The sequence below is a fragment of the Lagenorhynchus albirostris genome, chromosome 14, assembly GCF_949774975.1.
Source record: "Lagenorhynchus albirostris chromosome 14, mLagAlb1.1, whole genome shotgun sequence".
NCBI lineage: Eukaryota > Metazoa > Chordata > Mammalia > Artiodactyla > Delphinidae > Lagenorhynchus > Lagenorhynchus albirostris.
In genome coordinates, this window is record NC_083108.1 from 26,333,941 (window position 1) to 26,355,091 (window position 21,151).

At 42.3% G+C, this 21,151-nt stretch overlaps 2 protein-coding genes across 2 annotated transcripts in view; one reads left to right on the forward strand and one right to left on the reverse strand.

Annotated features, from left to right (window-relative positions):
- HDHD2 (haloacid dehalogenase like hydrolase domain containing 2) overlaps positions 1 to 16,277 on the forward strand; it is a 57,121-nt gene extending 40,844 nt beyond the window's left edge. The window contains exon 8 of the transcript XR_009534908.1: positions 16,259 to 16,277. The gene's annotated coding sequence lies outside the window, so the exon portion shown is untranslated. The remainder of the gene's footprint in view (positions 1 to 16,258) is intronic.
- Positions 3,786 to 21,151, reverse strand: part of KATNAL2 (katanin catalytic subunit A1 like 2) — a 90,721-nt gene continuing 73,355 nt past the window's right edge. Inside the window, exons 13-15 of the mRNA XM_060121942.1 lie at positions 5,574 to 5,736; positions 4,672 to 4,774; positions 3,786 to 4,162 (exon numbers count right to left, since the gene is read on the reverse strand). Of these exons, the coding sequence (XP_059977925.1) occupies positions 4,023 to 4,162; positions 4,672 to 4,774; positions 5,574 to 5,736 (406 nt within the window). The 3' untranslated portion in view covers positions 3,786 to 4,022. The remainder of the gene's footprint in view (positions 4,163 to 4,671; positions 4,775 to 5,573; positions 5,737 to 21,151) is intronic.

Here is a 21,151-nt window from a genome sequence, read left to right on the forward strand (position 1 = left end):
ACCAGAAATCGTTTATCATCATTCAAACCGCATCTGTTAAGATGAAACAGATTTTGATCTCTTTTTCCTGTGTTTAATGTCATACACATCTCAACGCCTGTTTGTTTCACTGGCTGATGTGCCTGAGAAAACCAAATATTTTATTTTAAATTATTTATGTATTTATCTTTGGCTGTGTTGGGTCTTCGTTGCTGCGCACGGGCTTTTCTCTAGTTGCGGCAAGCGGGGGCTACTCTTCGTTTTGGTGCGCGGGCTTCTCATTGCAGTGGCTCCTCTTGTCGCAAAGCACGGGCTTTAGACGCACGGGCTTCAGTAGCTGTGGTGCCCAGGCTCAGTAGTTGTGGCTCACGGGCTTAGTTGCTCCACGGCATGTGGGATCTTCCCGGACCAGGGCTTGAACCTGTGTCCCCTGCATTGGCAGGCAGATTCTTAACCACTGCGCCACCAGGGAAGTCTCCCAAATATTTTTAAATGCCCTTGGGAGTAAATCACTAAGGAAGACAGCAGAACGTAGCTCCAACTCCTAGACACGTATCTTCTAGTTGGGAAATTGAGCTATCTTCAGCTAGTTCTGGCCTCTCCAGTTCGCCACAGTCCCCCACCTCTTCCTTGTCTTCCTTTACCCATGTGTAACTATATTCCAAGTTCCTATAGCATTTGAGTTATGACCTCTGCTTTAGAAGAAAATACCACATGTGGAATTAGGTTCAAATTTCCACCAACAACTAACGGGCCAATCTCCTATATCCCTATAAACTTAGATATACTTTTAGTCTACTTTTAAAAAAATAACCAGAGACTCTAAACAGTAGATTAGTCATGTATTAGTTGATCTCTCTCAAAGCCCCACTAAAAGAAGAGGAAAGGAATAAAGATGTTATAAACCAACAAGGACAACCCACAAGAGAATGGTAGAGGAGACAGCAGTGGATGACAGGCTTCAGTAATTCGGGAGATGGAAAGAAGATGATGGAGTGTTGATAACTAAAATCAACGCAAAGGAAAAAACCAAGATTCATCCTGTAGATTATCACCTCAAAGACTCAAGGCTTGGAGACACTGGGTAGAGTGGTCATGAGGTGTGAGGCAAGGTTGAGAAGCAAGGAATTGGTTCAAAGCTGGGAAAGTGGCTGGAGCCCCAGAAACCCTGAGCAGCCAGGCAGGAGAGGGTGGGGGGGTGGGTTACGCTCTGGAGAAATGGAACTATGAACGTTCAGGCCTTGGAGACACTGGACATGGTGGTGGGCCAGACTGAGAGGCAGGGCTGAAAACGGGATTAGGGAAATCTCTGCCTGTTCTACAGCCATTGTCTGGTCCCCTTCCCCTTACAACCAGGACCAGAGAGCGTGGGAATGGAGTTGAAAGTTAATCTGATATGTTTGGCCATTTAGAAGACAATACTGATGGATATCGGACAGATATGAAAATGTTGCCCAAAAAATTAAGAATAAGTACTTAGAAAATAAAGCAAATGAAAAAAATGAGGCAGTTATTAATTCCAAGAAAGACAAAACTCAACAAGGAAATGTAATCCTAATCCACTAGTTGGCTCTTCATTAAACAATGTACAGTGAACAATATCATAAAAATATTGATTATTGAGTTAACCTAAAACTGTAGTAAAACTGTTTGGGGATGATTAGGGAAAGACGTGTGTGGTAGGGATGGGGCAAAGGGCTGAAAAGGCTATATTTCATTTCATCCAAAGCAGGAAGTCATTAGATAATGTATAAAACTGATAAGAAGCCACCAAAATAAAGGCATGCCCTAAAAGCATATGTGCGTGATCATTGTAGACAAACTTTCCAAGGAATGAGAAGAGAAGGATGGACTGTGTGACTGAATGTACAAAGATGAACTTGGAGGTTCTTAAAAGGAATGGAGGGAGGATGTGGAGGTGGGTTTTGGAAGTGGAAGGTTACCGGTATGTGCTGGGAGGGATGGCCAACCACACTTACCTGAACGGAATCAGGAACTCCAGAGCAGTAAGCTAAAAGGGCCCAACCCTATTGTCACAAAGCATGCTGTCCACGGGAGCCCTCCTCTGCCCCTCTGCCTGTTCATTCTTAGGTACACATATAGTGCACACTTAACCTGCTTTCCAACCACAGCAAATTAGCTATTATTGAGGTTCCATCCACTTGAGATTTTATGAAATCAGAAAGGGTGGCAAAGGCCGCAAGCAAATGGACTAACAGCTATAAGAAATGTCAGCTGACAGCCTGACAAAATAACCCAAAAGCACAGATGGCAGATGTTGGAAATTGAACAGCACAGCAGTCTAGGCCATTGAGCTTAGAGACCTCCATGCCTGCATATCGGCAGTGCTCACAGGGTACTACCTAGTGACCATGAAGAAGTTTCAGCTGAGCTTCTACTAAGATGAAATGTCTTTTTGTTTCTTTTAAACTCATTCAATTTGACTACATTTTCCATAAAATGATATTTTAAGAGGCATTTGAGAATATTCTATTCAAAACAATCAAAACCCCAAATATTTTTGTTTAAAAGGGTGAAATACTTTGGACTATTTAGCCCAAATGTCCCTTTTCCTGGAAGTGTTTTCTTCTGTGGAGGAGTCTGCCTTGCAGGGATGAAGAAAACAAGGCAAGGGAGACAACAAAAGGTGACCATAGGAAAATTCTAAGCAGGGGGAGGGGTGGCATTACTTAGTGGAAGCCTTCAAAATTTACCAGGAGTTGAAAGTAGATGCCTCAGATTGTGGGTTTCTGAATGAGATGTTTCTAGCTGTTTCCAACCCCGTAAGGAGATGTGGAGGAGCCTAAGCGCAGGGAAGACTGTTCAAGAAGCTCAGGTACCCCATCCTAAGTTTTGGATCCAATGAGGAGCTGTGGCAATGGAAAGAGAAGGGCAGAATACACAGGATGTGAGATGTGAAGATGTTATTAGGGGCCAGAACTCAAAACACTGCAACTGGTAGGTAGTAATAGTGGGGTGCTTGTTACCACTGCTATTAGCTCATCTCCAGAGATGGGCCAGTGATATTCCTGAGTGGGGCTAGTATGGTAGGGGTTTGCTCTGCTGATAAAACTGACTGGAGTCAGAATCAGGGAGAGCATATGAGATTCAGAATATTGTCAAGAGAAGCAGATGCTGCTTCTCTTCCTTGCTCCCACCCTTATCCACCCTTGAACTGTCAGCTGTCAGATGGTCTGTCAAGCTTAGCTTCTGATTGGCTCCCCAACTTAGAACCACCCTCTGCATCCCAACACAACTTTCCTTACCACATCTTTTTCAAAATGAAAATGCCAGGGCTTCCCTGGTGTCGCAGTGGTTGAGAATCTGCCAGCTAATGCAGGGGACACGGGTTTGAGCCCTGGTCTGGGAGGATCCCACATGCCGCGGAGCAACTAGGCCCGTGAGCCACAACTACTGAGCCTACGCATCTGGAGCCTGTGCTCCGCGACAAGAGAGGCCCCAATAGTAAGAGGCCCACGCACCGTGATGAAGAGTGGCCCCCGCTTGCCGCAACTGGAGAAAGCCCTCGCACAGAAACGAAGACCCAACACAGCCAAAAATTAATTAATTAATTAAGAAAAAAGGCTGCAATAGTAAGAGGCCCATGCACCACTATGAAGAGTGGCCCCCGCTTGCCACAACTAGAGAAAGCCCTCGCACAGAAACGAAGACCCGACACAGCAAAAATAATTAATTAATAAACTCCTACCCCCAACATCTTTAAAAAAAAAAATGAAAATGCCAGTTCACAAATGAGGAACACCACAAGAAATTATTCATCTAAATTTTATGGGATCTCATGAGAAAAGTCTCCATTGCAAGACCTCATAGCACACATACCTGTAATTGGAATCTTCAATATTTTGCTGACATCGACCATGAAAATATATATTTCCAAAATGGTATAGCTGTCCAAATTAATCCAGTCTTCAAGAATAATTTTCTGTTTTCTATTCCAAGCATAATGTTCTTCTTTCACTTACACTAATTAATGAGGAGGCCTCTGTAGTTGTCTCTGTGGCCAAGTCAGGGTAAATGTGATTTCACACAGACTCAAACTCACTTTGCCAGGCTGAGTATCTCTGAGTCAGATTTTTTGCTGAAGGCTTGGTGTGGGCCAGCACATCCAAAAAGTCAGCAGTGGTCACTGTATCCAGCTGGATCCCAGGTAAACTGCTGCTCTCTAGATAAAAACACAAGAGGAACAGCACAACAGTCTACCTAATGGTGATCAATGCTCTTGAAACATTAATAGACCTTCTTTCAAGACAATGCACAATGCAGCATTCTTAATGGTTAAGGCAGCAACAGGCAAGACTAAAGAGGGCTGGGGAAAAAAGTCTTTAATGTGCAACTCAGCCCCTGAAGCCCATACACAAAATGTGACTTAAATGTATCATTATAAAGTGTTATTTAATATTTATATAGTGCCACAAATGGATCCAGCCCAACATAGTGTGCCAGGGCAATAAAAGCCCGAGCCCTAAGGAGTTTATCCTCTGGGGGCAAAGTTGATCCGAAACAGAACAGCAGAGAAGGAGTTGGGTGCAGAAGGAGGATTTTTGACCAAAGAATGAGTGCCAGTGTAACAAGCCACAGAGAACAGGGGCAAGGTGCCACCTGCTGGTGAGAGACCAATTTTTAAAAACAAATTTCTCTCCCAGAGCACCTTGGCTGTCATCCTCACCATACCTGACTGCTGATTTTCAAGGGCATTGAAGATCTTCCTCACAGGCCGCATGGCTGCTTCCCTGCAGACTAGCTTGATGTCCGAGCCCGAGTAGCCCTCCATCTCCTGAAACAGCCGCAAACCCAGCCATTAGGCAGCAGGCAGAATGCTGGTGGTGGTTACATTCTTACAGGCAGGACAGGGGGTCAGAGCCCCTGTTTGGATTCTGTATCCGTCACCCATGGACACTATGTAAAGATTCCCAGATAAATAGTGTTTGGGGGAGAGAGGCTGCTAATGTGTTTGGATAACCTAAGGATCTGGGCCACAAACAACTTCCTAACACCATCCAAACGTAGGTGGTGAGACGCTGGTGACGACTGGCCCACCCAAGCCCCAATCACTAATGGGGCCCTTGTGCCCAAATTCAAGGATGGCAAAATTTGGTAGACACTTCTGTTCTTGTAAATAGGATTATAACCTGCCTTTAAGGAACCTCAGAGAACATCACATTCAAGTGTCCTCTCAAGGAGGCAATGACACCAGTGGGCACGGGGGTAACATGCTTTTCCTTTTGTGAAAGACTTGCATTTAATCATCACAGCAATCCTCTATGGCCTGTTACCCATTTTACAGATGAAGAAGCTGAGGCTCAGAGAGGAAGTGACTTCCTTGATGGCACACAGTTAATAAGTGGCAGGGCCAGAATCTGACCATAGGTCCTCTGAACTAAACCCTATTCCACTTTATCACATCTCTGCTTGAATGTTCCCGAGGGACAAAGAGCTTGGTCTTTCATGAAGGAGAGGCCCGTTGCGCTTGTTGGGGCAGCTTGGATCTTTTCTAAGTGACTCGAGGCTCCGAACAGCTGAGAAGACGGTCACGGGGCGGCCCCTGGGCCTAGGCGCCTCCCCAGGCAGCTCACCCTGCTCAGCAGGCTGTAGTCCAGCTCCGCGCGCAGCTCCAGGGCACAGCTCCTGCTCACGGGCGGCAGCCAGTGGTGGATCATGGCCTGCCTGGCCTCCTGGCTTGGGAGGTCCACCAGAATCCTCTTCTCCAGGCGCCGCAACATGGCACAGTCTAGCTCCCTGAGTCACGTCCAAAACACAGGAACTGGTTGGAGCAGTAACTCACTTCTTAAGCAACAACTATATTTGAAGAACAAATTTAGCAGGAACCAATCCTGCATCTTAACTGTTACTCTACATCTAAGTCTGAGTGGGTAGGACCATTATTTCATGTTGTTTGGGAGAAACAAATGGTTAAAAAGAAGAAAAAAAGAAAGGAGAGATAGGGAGGGAGGGAGGAAGGAAGGAAGAAAAAGAGAAAGGAAATATACATCCCCCAGATACCTCATGTGAAGGAGGTAGTTTTAGGTGACTTAATTTGAGGGGGAATAAATCCAGCTAACACCAACCAAAAGTGAGCATTCCCACTGCAGTTGTAACATCAATTATTCAACCTGACCCTGCCAACGAGTACATTATTCCTGACATAACTTGGGCACTCTGGGAAGTACGCTAATTCTTCAAAAACTCTCATATATTCTGGAGTGAATGACTATCTCACTCCATTGCTCTGGTGAAGTAAAGTGCGAATGCTCCTTCCTGGGCACCCAGTGCAAATGTGGCCCTTTGAAACACTCATTCCTGGCCTCCCAAAACACTGTCAGGCCAGGTTTATGCACTTTGCATCTGCAAGCCATTTCCTTATATTTCTTAATATAAAAATTTCAAGCAAATAGGAAAGTAGAATAAAACAACAAATATCCACATACCTACCATCTTGATTCAACAACAGTTAACATTTTGCCCTATCTGCTTCATACGCATTTATCTATTCTTGTTAAATTACTTCAATGTAAATTACATCATGAAACCCCACCCCCCAATGCTTCAGTATGCATTTCCCAAAAAAGGGACATTTCCTTATATAATACCATTATGACACTAACAGAATTAACACAGATTGAATAATATGTCTAATGCCCATTCCATAGTAAAATCTCTCCAGTCACCCCCAAAATATCTTTTACAGTTTCCCCAACCAACATTCAATCAAGGATTATGCACTACATATGATTATGTCTCTTAAATCTCTTGTAATCCAAAGCAGTCTCCTTGCCTTGGCCCCTTTTTGAATAGGTAAGGCTAGTTGTACGATGTCCCACATTCTGGATTTGTCTGATGTTTTACTCATGGTATCAGGTAACTGGTTTCTGTATCCCCTGTCCTCCAAGATGGAAGTTAGACCTTAAAGCTTAATCAGAATCAGGATGAACATTTTTGGCAAGTATATTTCACAGATAATATGTTTTCGCATTCATTACATTGGAATCCAATGTTGGTGTGCCTCACTGCTAGTGATGTGATGTTTAATTACTGAGATCATCTGGTGACCACAGCTCTCTTCACTGGACGATCTCTCAGGCATCTCTTTGTAAGGAGTAAATATTCTACACACAGTACTTTAGCACCATGTGAACACCCCTTTCCCCATCCCTTTCAACTAGTGGTTTTAGCATCTGTTGATGATCTTTGAATCAACTGTTTCATGAGAGTGGTGCAAAATGGTGATTTAAAACTTTTTTCCATTCCAAATGATTATGTAGAATTATTATGTAAAATAGAGCTTTCCCTCATTAACTGGGGCTCTTTGGTTACCTTGAGTTACCATTCCTATTAAAAACAGATCATTTTTGAGTGTGAGTTTGTGAACACTTTTTATGTTAAAATTTCAAGCGCCTAGATGGGAGGGAAATATCTCTTTGATTTTCTAGCACAGAAATTAGGAAATGCCTGTGTGTTGGTCTGGCTTAGCCGATAATAAAGAGTAACAATGAAAAGCATCATCACCAGATTTTCTCACTCATAAAGATACCGAGAATTTCCAAAGCACCCTCCCTTTTTTCTTATTCTGAATCTATGTCATGATATTTCCTTTTAAATCGAAAACATGAAAATACCCTTCCAGGGAGCATATCTGAATCCTAAACTGGAGCAACCAGGTTTCTTAAAAGATTGTGTCTTTTCTTTACCTATTATTCCTCCCGTCCTGAGCTGAGAATCCACTCCAGGGCTGCTTTCCCGGCAATAAAAAGTACCTATTTCTTTTTTGTATTTGCTTTGTTCTTTATCAGCTTCACCCTGTTGAAATTCATCTCATCAGAGAAAGCCACCTGCACAACCACGCCCCCTCTCAGGGCCAACATTTATATTCCAGACACAGGGTTGAGGGAACTTTGCAGAGCTCTAGGAAATTATTTTTTACGTTTGAAATATTAATAAAAGCTAGTGCTTAAATAGCACTCACCAGGTGGCAGGTACAGTTTCAAGCATTTTTCAGATATTAATTAATTCTCAGAACCGACCTATGAGGTAGGTAATATCTTTGTTTAAGATGAGGAAACTGAGGCATAGAGGTCGAGTAGCTTGCCTGAAGTCAAGGCTAGTGAATGGCGGCCCTGAACTTGAACCCGAACAGTGAGACTCTGGAGACTGTGCCTCAGTAACTGGCCTGATACTAGCACAGTAACAGCAGGGAGACCCCAAGTCACATCACGGTGAAATCTCAGAACCCTGAGAACGAACAAAGGATCATAAAAGCTTCCAGAGAGGAAAAACAGGTTGCATCCAATGAATGGAGAATAAGATTTCTCATCATCAATGTGAGATATTAAAAGAAAATAGAGCAATGCCTTCAAAATTCTGAGGAAAAATAATTTTTTATAACTTTATTTTTGGCTGCGTTGGGTCTCTGTTGCTGCGCGCAGGCTTTCTCTAGTTGCGGCGAGCAGGGGCTACTCTTCATTGCAGTGTGCAGGCTTCTTATTGCAGTGGCTTCTCTTGTTGCAAAGCACGGGCTCTCAGCACGCGGGCTTCAGCAGTTGTGGCACGTGGGCTCAGTAGTTGCAGTGTGCAGGCTCTAGGGCACGCAGGCTTCAGTAGTTGTGACACGCAGGCTCAGTAGTTGTGGCTCGTGGGCTCTAGAGCGCAGGCTCAGTAGTTGTGGCGCACGGGCTTAGTTGCTCCGTGGCACGTGGGATCTTCCTGGACCAGGGATCGAACCCGTGTCCCCTGCATTGGCAGGTGCATTCTTAAGCACTGTGCCACCAGGGAAGTCCAGGAAAAATAATTTCCAGTGTAGAAATCTGTATCTTGATCAAACCATCAATTAAGTGGGAGGATAGAATAAAGACATTTTCAATATGCAGAGCCTAAAAAATATTACCTCCCAGGTACCCTTTATCGGCAAAGTACTGGAGGACCAAAGGGAGAGAGAAACCAAACCAAAGGGCCACATGGGCTCCAAGAAACGGAGGGTCTGACACAGAGAGACAAAGAAACCTCCAGGATGATGCAGGGGGTGCCTAGGGTGCAGAGGACAATCTGCTCATTTTGGAGAAGGAGAGAAGGCTCTGGAAGATGTGCCTCCAAGAAGATAAACTTGACTGAATACCTGGTATGTCTGAGTAAATCCAGAGCTGTTTTAGACAGTTAGCAGAGAGATGGGCCTCGATTAGTGGCAGGAGGAGGTGAGTGAGGGGGGACGAAAGGAGGGGGGTCAGGGAGATATAGAGAAGAGACACCATTAGACTCACATTTAGGAATTCGGTCCAGCAACACTGCCCACCCGCCAAGTGTATTGTCACTGCTGAGTCTCCGATACACAGAAGTGAATATGACAAACTCCTTACTTCAATGTAAATAATAGGCAATAACTGGGAGGTTTGGGCCTTGGACTGCAGGAATGTTGGTCCTGTAAACTTTAAAAATGAAATAAGACTTGGGAACCTGAAGCTAAAACCAGGAAGGAAGAGAGAATAAGCTGGGGAAATGGCAGTGCTGGGTTGATGAGCAGTTGCCGTATTTCCCCCAAGGCCTTTCCTTGGACCAGCTGCCCCTCCTGAAAGGGCAGGGGCTGCAGAAGGAAGGCTCTTTGGTGGGAGCATCTCTGGTCTCTTCATCCCAGCCAGGGGGACTGCTTATTGAAAGGAAGACCAGATCCCCGAATGCCCTAGGAAAATGCAGGCAGGCAGAGGGAGGTGGGAAAACAATCCCTCACTATAGATGATTGTATTGATCAGCTAATGCCCTAAAGCAAGAGATTTACCTCAAAACTGCTTGTGGGCACAAAATAAGTGCAACTCTCTGACAGCCAGGCCTGATTAATGCACTTTTAATGACATCAATAATTATAATCATACAAGGGAGGAAACAAAGGACAAATGGAATTTACCCAGGAACCATTCTTTAAGCCAATATATTTATGTGAAAAAATTTAACCTGCGGCAACCAGAAAACACTCCCTTTAGCTGCTACATTTTGATTTTCACACCCAAGTTAGTCTGTTCTCACATCTCCTTCATCTTGGTCATTTGGTACTTCCGTCACCTCGAAGGTCAAAAGCAACCAGCAAGAGTGACTGTGACACAGTGACGGCTCACAGACCTCACAGCCTGGCCACTGGACCGGTGCCCGCTGCTATATACAAGGTGGCAGCGCCCACTGGTCACCTAGACAGCTTGCATGGGCCACGCGGCCTTGCACCTGAGCACCTGGGCTCCCGCGCCAAATCTTCGGGGCCCTTCCTCAGCCCCTGGCCTGTCTCCCCTGTTAAACCATGTTGTTCCTGGGATAATGATCATTCCAAATTTTACAGAATTTGGAAATCAAACATAATTCTAGTTTGTTCATTCCATAGTGAAAACATTAAGTTCAAATCATCTCAGTGTGACAAGAGAAAAGCAACCTTCAGTTTTGTAGGCAAAGTCTTTGCAGTATGTCCCTAACCAACGTGAAGTCAGAGATCGTGGCAATCCTTGAAAAGCAGATTCAGGAATTGTATTCTTTGGTAGATGACAGGGAGTCAATGAATAAAGCACTGAAGTTTACTTTGTCTCCTGCACTGAGCTCTGTGTAAGTTGACTCCTACCTACACTTCCCACTTGGGCCAAACTGCTCTGTCGGCCATTATCTGAATCTACATTTTGCCATCCTAGTTGAGCATGTACTCAGGTCATTTTCTTTACTTGGAACTTCCAGTTGGTCTACCAAGAGCCAGGTCCTTTCCACAGGTCCAGTGCAAGTGCTCTCTACCCCCTTTTCTTCTAAATATCTTTAATCAGAAATGGCCTCTTCCCGATATAATTTTATTCTACTTATTGTCTGTACCAGCCACGTGGCTGGCTGTATCCTCACTTCTTAGTGATTTGCGTTTATATCTCATCCATTGTCCCATCAGATAGCCAGCCTCTAGAGGCCAAGGATCATGGACCATATATCTTGGGTTCCCCCTCCTTCCATCATGCAGAATACTCACAGTAGGTACTCAATAGATACTACTTGAGTGAATGAATAAACTTTCAGTTCAGGGCTACTGGCTTCATGTAAGTGATCTGCTTCCTTAAAGCCCAGTCTTTATTTACGAAGGTAAATCTGCTTTGTTGAAAACTAGCATTTTATAAGCATCATTAGTTCGAATTAACAGAGAAAACAAGCATCAACTTGGGAATAAAGCATTCTATTTTCATCTTTAGTTAAAAAAAAAAAAAAAAACACGGAAATGATGATTCAGCTCACTTGGCTGGGCAGTGCTTTTGAAGATGAGGTGAAAGATGTAGTTTCCATAGGTGGCCTCTCATCTCCAGAGACTGCACTTCTCATTCTGAAGAGTGAGCTCACAAGCAAGAGACAAGGGGATCCAACAAGAGAGCCATCAGTTCAGTCTATGTCCTACTGATGTTAGGGTAAGAGCATCACATATTTATAATAAAGAATGACAATTACTTGGAGTTACTAGAATACCAACAAGGAGATATATTCCTATTACTCTTGCCAGAAAATGTATGACCAATAATTGAGAGAAGAAATGGGAATCTTCTTTTTCCAGCAAAATGATGAACTAGATATTCAGAAATCTCTTGTTATAAAGCCACTTTAAAAGCTTGGTGAATTATAGGAATCACTTTTGGTATACACAACAAATGAGTCCACAGGAAGCAGCAAAATTCTCAAGCCCTAAAAATGAAGAGGAAGCCAAACATCAAGACTGGGCAGCTGAAATTGAAGCTGTGGCTGAGTGTCTGCCTCTTAGTTACAAAAAAAAGTTTGGATTTTAAAGTCTACCTGTGGCATAGCATAGAAGGCCTTGGGCCCATTCAAGATGGTAGGTAGAAACAAGGCCCATCACGTAAAACAAAAAACCAGGTGGCACATCCTCTATGAAAGGATGGGTTAGAAAAATATCCCCACTAGCAATGGAAAGAACCAAGGGAATCTGTCTTATACTTTGGGGTGGGAAAAAGTCTTCACTGATAATTCAGAATCCGACCTACCCTCACTGGCATGGATGAAGAAACCCTATGCTAAGAAATTAGCTTACAGTTGTCCAAAGCCTGTCAGTCATAAATTTTCTGTGAAAGGACACGTGTAAGACTCTCACAGATAGAGTTCCCCTCACTAAATGTAAGCTCACTATCCCTAATTCTGAAACATATAACGAACCACCAAGAATGAGAGTCTGCAGAAGAAACTAAGAACAGAATTAAACTCCACTGATACAGACGATAAAATAATTGTGTTTAAGATGTATAAAATGATAAAAGAGGGAATCAAAAATAAGAGAGAGACTCGCTTCTGGCCAAGATGGAGTAGCCCATCCTTCTCTAGTCCACACACTACTACTAAAATTCATTGCATGTAATACAGCTTCTAAACATAGGAAGACACTGGAAAGAAGGAGGACGAGGGGCTAGAGAGTGGGGGACATGAGGAACGACAGGGCAGTGTTCTCAGGTTTCTGTTTTGCCTCCCTCAGACCTCCCACACGGAGCGCTGGAGAAGCCCACTGACAAACTGCTAACAGGCACAGACAGAAGCCTCAAGAAAAGCTCATTCTCTCTAACAAACGGCTGGGAAGAGCAGGTCCACCAGGACACAAAGCCTTTTTGATAATACCTGCCCTACCCCAGCTAAACGTCAGAGGGAAAACTGCCCCCCACAGAGTGTCTGTGCTGGGAGTCGTGGTGGAAGGAGCTTGGTCCAATGCGCTGGTGCCATATTAAAACCCTCAAGAAAAAGAAAAGTCAAATAAATTAAGGCCCACCCATACGTGGGATTCTATATGGAATTAGGTAGATTTTCAAAGTTGTCCACAATGTATTAAGTGAAAGAAAAAAACAGGCCATAGAACAAAATAATACGTATCCATGAACGTTCACATTTTTGTTTGTGTGTGTGGGGCGTGGGGTGGTGTCTGTGTGTACAGTTATAGGGGACTGTGCACTTTCAAGCAACCCCAAAGCATATAAAATATGACTTTTATAATGAACATGTATTATTTTTCTAAATAGCCAAAATGGTGAAAATGATTTCCCTCTTGGGGAAAAAAATTACCACAGAAGGATACAAAGGCAACAAATGATAGCAAATAACCAAGCCATCTTCACCATTAGGGTGTATACAGAGATGATAATACTTACGTCACAGTGGTGAAACTATGAGTAGTTTTTCCCTGATTCTCAAATTTTCTGTAAAATGGTTATGTTAATTTTATACTTTTTAAAATTTGGTTTTAGAATTACAGTTCACATGTCAACCTGCACCCTGTTAAGATAAAGTAATGCCACAGCAGGCCAGGCTGCATCAGTTTATGTCTGATGAAACCAAAAAACTGAGAAGGTGTGAATGGGGCAAGGGCAAGGTTACTCCTAGTAACCTCCTGCCCAGTCAGTCCTGGGCCTGCCCCGCTGCACCTACCAAATCCTGCACCACACACTTTTTTCCTGGTTGTGTCAGAATCACCCATCAACCACATATGGAGGGTCATGAACTTGATATCACTGCACAGGTTAGTGAAGCTTTGTATGGAGAGAAGCAATTTCAAGCAAAGCAATTTGACCACTGGTAGGCACGGACATACTATTGCTAAAAAACAAAATTCAAATGAGTAAATTTAAAGATCTAATTGGCTTTGTTCAACGATTCAGGAATCCAGGAGCATCCCATCTAGCAAACAGAAAGGAGCTCTGAAGACACGTACAAAATGGAAAATGTTTTATAGGCAGAAGGAGATGCAACAAGAAAGTTATGAGCGAAGAGTGGATTGTTTTGGGTAAGGTCACCTTCTTTTGGGGAACAGCAGAGTCTATCCAGTGGATTACCTCACTAGTACTGACCAGGTAATTCCAGACTGACTGGTTAAGATTACATTCCTGGGAGAGGCTGAAACTGCTATTAGGTTAAGTATTGAGTCTCAGTTTGATGATGTGGGCTTAGAACAAGTGACTTCATTTGGGGCCTGTTTTCCCTTTTTTAAAATGATAAAAGATTTTAAAAGCCTGAAAGCATGATTGAATGCTATTGCAATGAAAGATGCAACTATCAGATCAGAGTGAGTTAATGCAAACCACTGTTTCCCGAAAGGTTTTCAAATAGAACATTGGTCTTATGAGATGCTCCTTAAGGAAGGGATTCTGGGGTCAAATAAATATGGAATGTACTGCTTTCTCACAGCTTTTCTTGGAGAGTCACAACACACAGTAGCATCTTAAAGGCACTGAGAACTCCTGCCAGGGTGGAAATCAGTTGAACTGTAACTCAGTATCTCTGAGTTAAATTAGATCCCACTAGATCCCATTTTTTGGATAAAGACCTGTGGGGAACCATTCTTGGAGAAATGTTGATCTAGAGGGTAATGACAGTCAAGGCACGAGGCCAAAAGGTAGGACCTCAGAGAGCACAGCTTCTCCCTAGAGCCCAGGAGACACATGGAGCTACTGCGGAAAAACCCAGGGTTATGTCTGCTGACCCCTTCAATCACATGTATACACGTCTATAGGAATCTCACGCCAGACAGGAGAGAGCCCATATGGGAAGAAGTCAGTTTACATGGGTACATTCTTCCACATTCCCAGTGCCAGAATCTCTAGGATCTTATGCTTTCTTTACATATTAAGATTTTTTTTTTTTAAATCCAGAGTGTGGTCATACTAGGTGGATGATTTTTAAAAGGGATAGTGAAATGTCTAGCCCTTTTGCAAATAACAAGGAAAAGATGAGTTTCAACACACTTCACACATACAATTTTTATACCTTCTTTGTACAAACTATCATCAAGTTTAGTAGACATCTAAAGATGGCATTTGCCTTAATAGCCCTGTTCAGTATTTTGTTTCCCTCTGTACTCCTAGGCCTGAGTTTGTGAATACTCAACAATACTAACTGTGCTTGTTAAACATTTCTTCCATGGCTATTACTTTAAGTGGTAATATTAAATATGCAACATTCATTATTCTTCTCATTGCTAATTTACACATCAAATGAGACAGATGAGCTGTTATTTCCTTCTTGTCCTTTCTGTGATGCTATAGGTCAAGGAAGGAGGTCCTCGGAGGAGAAGCACTGAATAAACCAAGATGCTGCACGCCACCTCACTGCTGAGAAGGGAGAAAATGACTAGCCCTTTGAGACAGAATGGATTTGTCTAGGGAAAGTGATAAGTTAACAAGCAGTAGGTGATAGCCTAATGCCTTGGAAGATGCTGTAGACAAGAAATACCACTAACCAACCATAAAGAATTTCTTTGGGGATTTTACGACTGGATTTTTACATAGTTTGGTATAATTTAGTTATTTCCCCAACAAGCATAGATTGCTTGAATCAGATAAGTTTATTCCCTCATCTAAGACCCTGAAGCCAAAATAAAAGTCTGTCCCAATACTCTTTTTTTTTTTTTTTGGTCCCAATACTCTTGATAAAAATATACTATTTCCTAATTTAAGGACTTGGACAGTATGTAGCAAAATACTTAAAAATAAAAACTATGCCCTTTCATACAGCAATCCTACTTCCAGAAATCTGTACTCAAGAAATAACTAGATTTTGGTCAAAGATTTTTATTCAAGGAAGTTCATTTCAGTGTTATTTATAATAGAGAAAGTTGGGAGCATCATTTATGTTCAACAGGAAAGGAATGATTAACTAAATTGTGGTATATTCACATGTGGGAATTTTGGGCAGCCATTACAAAATCCAATTTTCAAGGATTATTTAATGACGTTGGAAATGTTCTTACTATAATGTTAAGTAATGAAAGCAGGACCCTGGTGGGAATACAAAATGTACAACCTCTATGGAGGGAAATTTGGCAATCTCTACTATAATTTCATGCACATTAACCCTTTGACCCAGCAATTCTACTTCCAGGAACCTTCCCCAAAGATACACTGGCAAACACGCAAAGTGATATATGCACACCATTACTCATTGCAACATTACTTATAAGAGCAAAAGAGTAGCAACAGCCCAAATGCCCATCAGTAGGTGACTGGGGTAGATTATCATATGAACAAGATGGAATACCCGCAGCTACAAAGGGAAGGAGGGAGAACTTTCTGTACTTATTTGGAAAGATCTCCAGAACATTTTGTTATGGAAAAAATAAAAATACAGAACAAGTTCTATAATATGCCGCTTTTTGTGTAAGTAAACCAAGTTCAGTTATTTTATGGAGTTCTTAAAAAAAACTTGACAGTTTATTTGTGGAGGATGTGACAGTCTGTCTCTAAATAATGTCTTTCTAAATAATGTCTGTCATTCCTTCCATTAGTCCAGTGAGCCTCAGCCGGGGGTAATTTTGCCCCCCTCCCTGGGGAACATCTGGCAATGTCTGGAGACCTATTTGGTGGTCACAACGGGGGGTGATGCTACCAGCATCTAGTGGGGAGAGACCAAGGATGCTGCTCAGCATGGTACAGCGCACAGGAGGCCCCACAGCAAAGAATTCTCTGGCCCCAAATGTCAAGAGTGCTGAAGATGAAAAATCCAGAATTAGCTCTTCCATCTTAGTTATGCCAGGTCTGTACCATTTTCTTCATCAAAATGTTACTGTTATGATAGGTTTGGTATTATTACTGAAAATTCTGTTATAGTCACAAATATAAAATATATCTACACATTAGGATAAAGTGAATAACAATTATATTAATGTTAAGAACTAAAATGTTCACAATTAGAGAAAAGACACAAATATAAAATCAAATAATTTAAAAACCTTGTAATCTTAAATTTGAGTGGTAAATATTAGTATGAACTCATCATTTGCCTCTTTTTAAAACTAGGTATGTATTTCCTAGCTCTGCCCAATCAAAAGGCCAGGAAGCAATGATAATCCAGTAGCAAGGAACACCCATAACTGTGAGACTGTGATCTCTAAATAGTATTTCCCATTAAAGGGAACCAGGGCTCTGTGAATCAATGGCTGATTCCAGGTCTGAAGCAGAATATTCAAATTGAGCCTGGGTCACCTTGTGCAAATGACAAAGAAGCTTGGCCCTGCCACACCTAACAGAAGGGGAAGCTAAGAAATAGAATCCAAAAGTTGGGGTTCTGTTATGAAAGTAGAAGGATGAAGTAAATATTGGGAGGCAGGGGCTTCCCTGGTGGCGCAGTGGTTGAGAGTCCGCCTGCCGATGCAGGGGACACGGGTTCGTGCCCCGGTCCGGGAGGATCCCACATGCCGCGGAGCGGCTGGGCCCGTGAGCCATGGCCGCTGAGCCTGCGTGTCCGGGGCCTGTGCTCCGCAACAGGAGAGGCCACAACAGTGAGAGGCCCGCATACCGCAAAAAATATATATATATATATATTGGGAGGCAGTTATCAATCTCTGCCACAGCAGCATGGGGGTTGACTATCAGTCTCTGGATCTGCCCTGTCCAGTAGAGTAGCTGCCGACCACATGTGGCTACTGGGCACTTGAAGCAAGCCTAGTCCAAACTGAAGCATGCCCTAAGTATAAAGTGTACACTGGATTTCAAAGATTTAGTATGAAAAAAAGAATGTAAATATCACAATAATTTTTATATTGATGATATATGGAAATGATAGTATTTTAGATATATCGGGTTAAATAAAATATGTTATCAAAATTGCATATTATCTGTTTCTTTTGATAATTTTTAATGTGGCTACTAGACATTTTTTAAGTATGTGTGCCTCACATTATATTTCTATTAGACAGCGCTGCTCTAGAAAAACCAGTTACAGGGTCTTCTGAAAGGCTCGGAGCTTGGGAAATGGGACAGACATGGGAAGTTTAGCAAAGGCATGGAGAAAGAGGAACAAAAAATTCAGAGAGGGAGGGAGGGAGGGAGGGAAGACAGACTAGTGGCCACAGAACAGAAGAAAATATCTACAAATCTGATAGAGGACGAAACGAATCTTATAACTCAGTAATTTAAAAACGGACAAAGGATTTGAAAAGACATTTCACCAAAGAAGATATGCAATTGGCCAATAAGTACACGAAAAGATGCTCAATATCACTCGTCATCATGGAAATGCAAATCAAAGAGAGGAGATACCACTGCTCATCCACTAGGATGACTATGATCAAAATGACAGAGAATATCAAGTGTTGATGAGGATGTGATGAAATTGGAACTTTCATCCATGGCTAGTAAGAATGTAAAATGGTGCAGCCACTTTGGAAAACAGATTGGTCGCTCCTCAATTAAACATAGAGTTACCATAATAATTGCACTCAGAGGTATAAAAATAGGCAAATCTATAGAAACAGAAAATAGATTAGTGGTTGCTTAGTGCTGGGGGTGGCAGATGGGGATGACTGCTAATGGGTACAGGGTGTCTTTTCAGGGTAAAGAAAAATATTCTAAAATTGATTGTAGTGATGATTGTATAATCATATAAATATAAATATAGCTAAAACCATGAATTGTACACATTAAATGGTGAATTGTATGGTATGTGAGCGCTATCTCAATAAAGCTGTAAAAAAAAACTAATGATGTTATACCAAACAAGTCATGAGATCATAGTGAGAGAGAGAGAGAGAGAGAGAGAGAGACAGAGAAAGAGAGAGGGAGGGAGGGAGGGAGGGAGACTGACTCATTGGTTACCACTGGAGGTTGCTAGGGCACAACTCATGACTCTAAAAATCAAAGAGAAAGAATTCTGATTTTCAAGTATGAACTACATTTCAGGGTAACCAAATAACCCTATTGGATGGGGCAAAGTTCTATGGTAGAGAATAATTCCAGCTATCAATCAGAAGGAATGATAGAATCACACCTCTAGTGAAATAAATGATTCAGGCAAAGACCATCAATGGATGCTACAACCATTGACGGGAACTATAGAGCAGAGGAACCTGGCTGACACACCTGAACCCACTGATCAATCTTGGTACCACCACAGGTGGGACAACAGGGCACTACATACTTCTGCATGTGATGCAATGTGATGTACTCAGCATCATGTATGAAGTATGTCGCCAAAAAATTATATTAATCCTGAATCGAATCGAATCAATCTAACTTTTAGTCTAGAGTAATTATAAGGGCAAGCAGAACTAGCTAAGTAATACCATGAGCATACAATGAGCCACATCCAGAAAGCTGAGACTCTGCAGGACAACCTCCCTAGCAATCAAGTCAATAGCAAGTGGGGGAAAAAAAGAGGGAGTCTGTTCTAGATTAAAAGATACTTAAGAGGGCTTCCCTGGTGGTGCAGTGGTTGAGAGTCTGCCTGCCAATGCAGGGGACACAGGTTCGTGCCCCGGTCCAGGAAGATCCCACATGCCGCAGAGCAGCTAGGCCTGTGAGCCATGGCCGCTGAGCCTGCGCGTCCGGAGCCTGTGCTCCGCAACGGGAGAGGCCACAACAGTGAGAGGCCGTGTACCGCAATAAAAAAAAAAAAAAAAGATACTTAAGAGAACAACTAATTACAAAATGCAAATCTTGTTTGGTTACCAGTTCAGTAAACCAACTGTAAAAAGACATTTTTGGAACAATATGGGAAATCTGAATATAAACTGGGTATTAGAGGATACTAAGCAATTACTGTTAATTTTGTTGGGGTTGATAATGACACTGTGATAATGTAAGAAAATGTCCTTATTTTTTTAAAGATGTACACTGAAGTATATATATGTGAGAAATAACATAAGAGTCTAGGATACAGTTTAAAATGTTGCGGCAAAACAAGAGAGGAGGCAGCAACAGATTAAATCAATTGGGCAAGATGCTAGTTATGGAAACTAGAAAATGGTGGGTTCATTGTGCTCTTTTCTCTTTAGTGTTTGTCTAGAATTTTTCATCATAAAAAGTTTTTTTTTTCAACCCAGCGACGTTCAAGAATGGGTAGGACTTACCGGTTCCCAGATATGCTGAAAGGATGCAATCTGTGATGTCAAGGAATCCAAGCTCAAAAGCACATATGTATTTGCCATTTGACATGACGAGAGGCAATTCTTTCAGAAAAACCCTTCTAGGCTTCTTTATTTTTGATTGCTTACTAGCTTTTTGTTTTTCCTCTCTGAACCATTTTATGTGAGGTTTCCCAACAACTGATCACCTCAGGGAAACTGCGGCAGCACTATAACCTCCTCAGCTAAGCCCTAGGTTTCGCTGGGAGGTAAGGGCTCTCTATTCCTCCCTGCGGGGCACAGCCCTTCCCGGAGCCGTGCACGAAGCTGTCCAGTTTTCACCCACCCTCCTCAGCTGACTCTCACGGTCCCCCTGGGTCATAAGTAAAGAGGTTATGATCAACCCTCTTTCAAACAGGTGAAGGAATGGAGATTCTTTCTCTAAAGGATTTCACTGCCACATTTAAATGATGGTTCTCTGTGTGGATTCAACTTTAACATTGTGTGTAAACACCTCTCTCTTCACAATGTAAAATGCTGATCACCTTAGCACATTAGAAAAGTCTTATAAATTTGAGAAGAGTTGAAGCTGGGTTGAAATTATGAATATAGTTAAAATAACAGATTACACATGAACATCATCACCTCTTGCCAGTGACGACTTCTCTGGGAGCCTAGATGATCAGCATGCACGGGCAGAAGGGTGTCTCTTTTCACCTTGGAATGTAGAAACAGAAATGGACGAGGTAGGGGGAAGGGGAAGAGTGTCACGAGTCCCCGCTCTGCCGCAAATAGGATGTTGACTTTGGGTGGACTGACCTCCCTTGACCTTGGTACCCACTCTGCAAATGGCAAGAGCAGCATTTCCTCATCTGGCTCCTGTCTTATCTGCAGCTCAAAAGAAACAAGGTATGTGAAAATATTCTTGTAACTATAAAGGGATTATAATTATTTTTTAAAATATTCTCTCCAAGTAGATATTATTTTTCTCTAGTCAACATCTCTTATTTCCCAATTCTGCTTCTAGAATTGGTCTTAAACTACTCTGGGATACAGTCTGAATAACAGACTCTGAGAGTAGATTATATTTTCAATTAGATATTATTTAGCTTCCTATTTACTGCGCAACATTAAGGTAAAGATTTTCCTCCCAACTTAAAGTTTAATTTTAACATGTTAAAATCCAAACATGTTATTTCTGGAATATTCTTTGAGTCCTGCAGATTTTAGCATTTTACAGTTCTCTGCCAAACCCCTGCTTAAACACATTTAATAATTTGGCTTTAAACTCAGAATGTCCATTTTAAATATTGTCAGTGGTAGCCCTGACCTACGTTC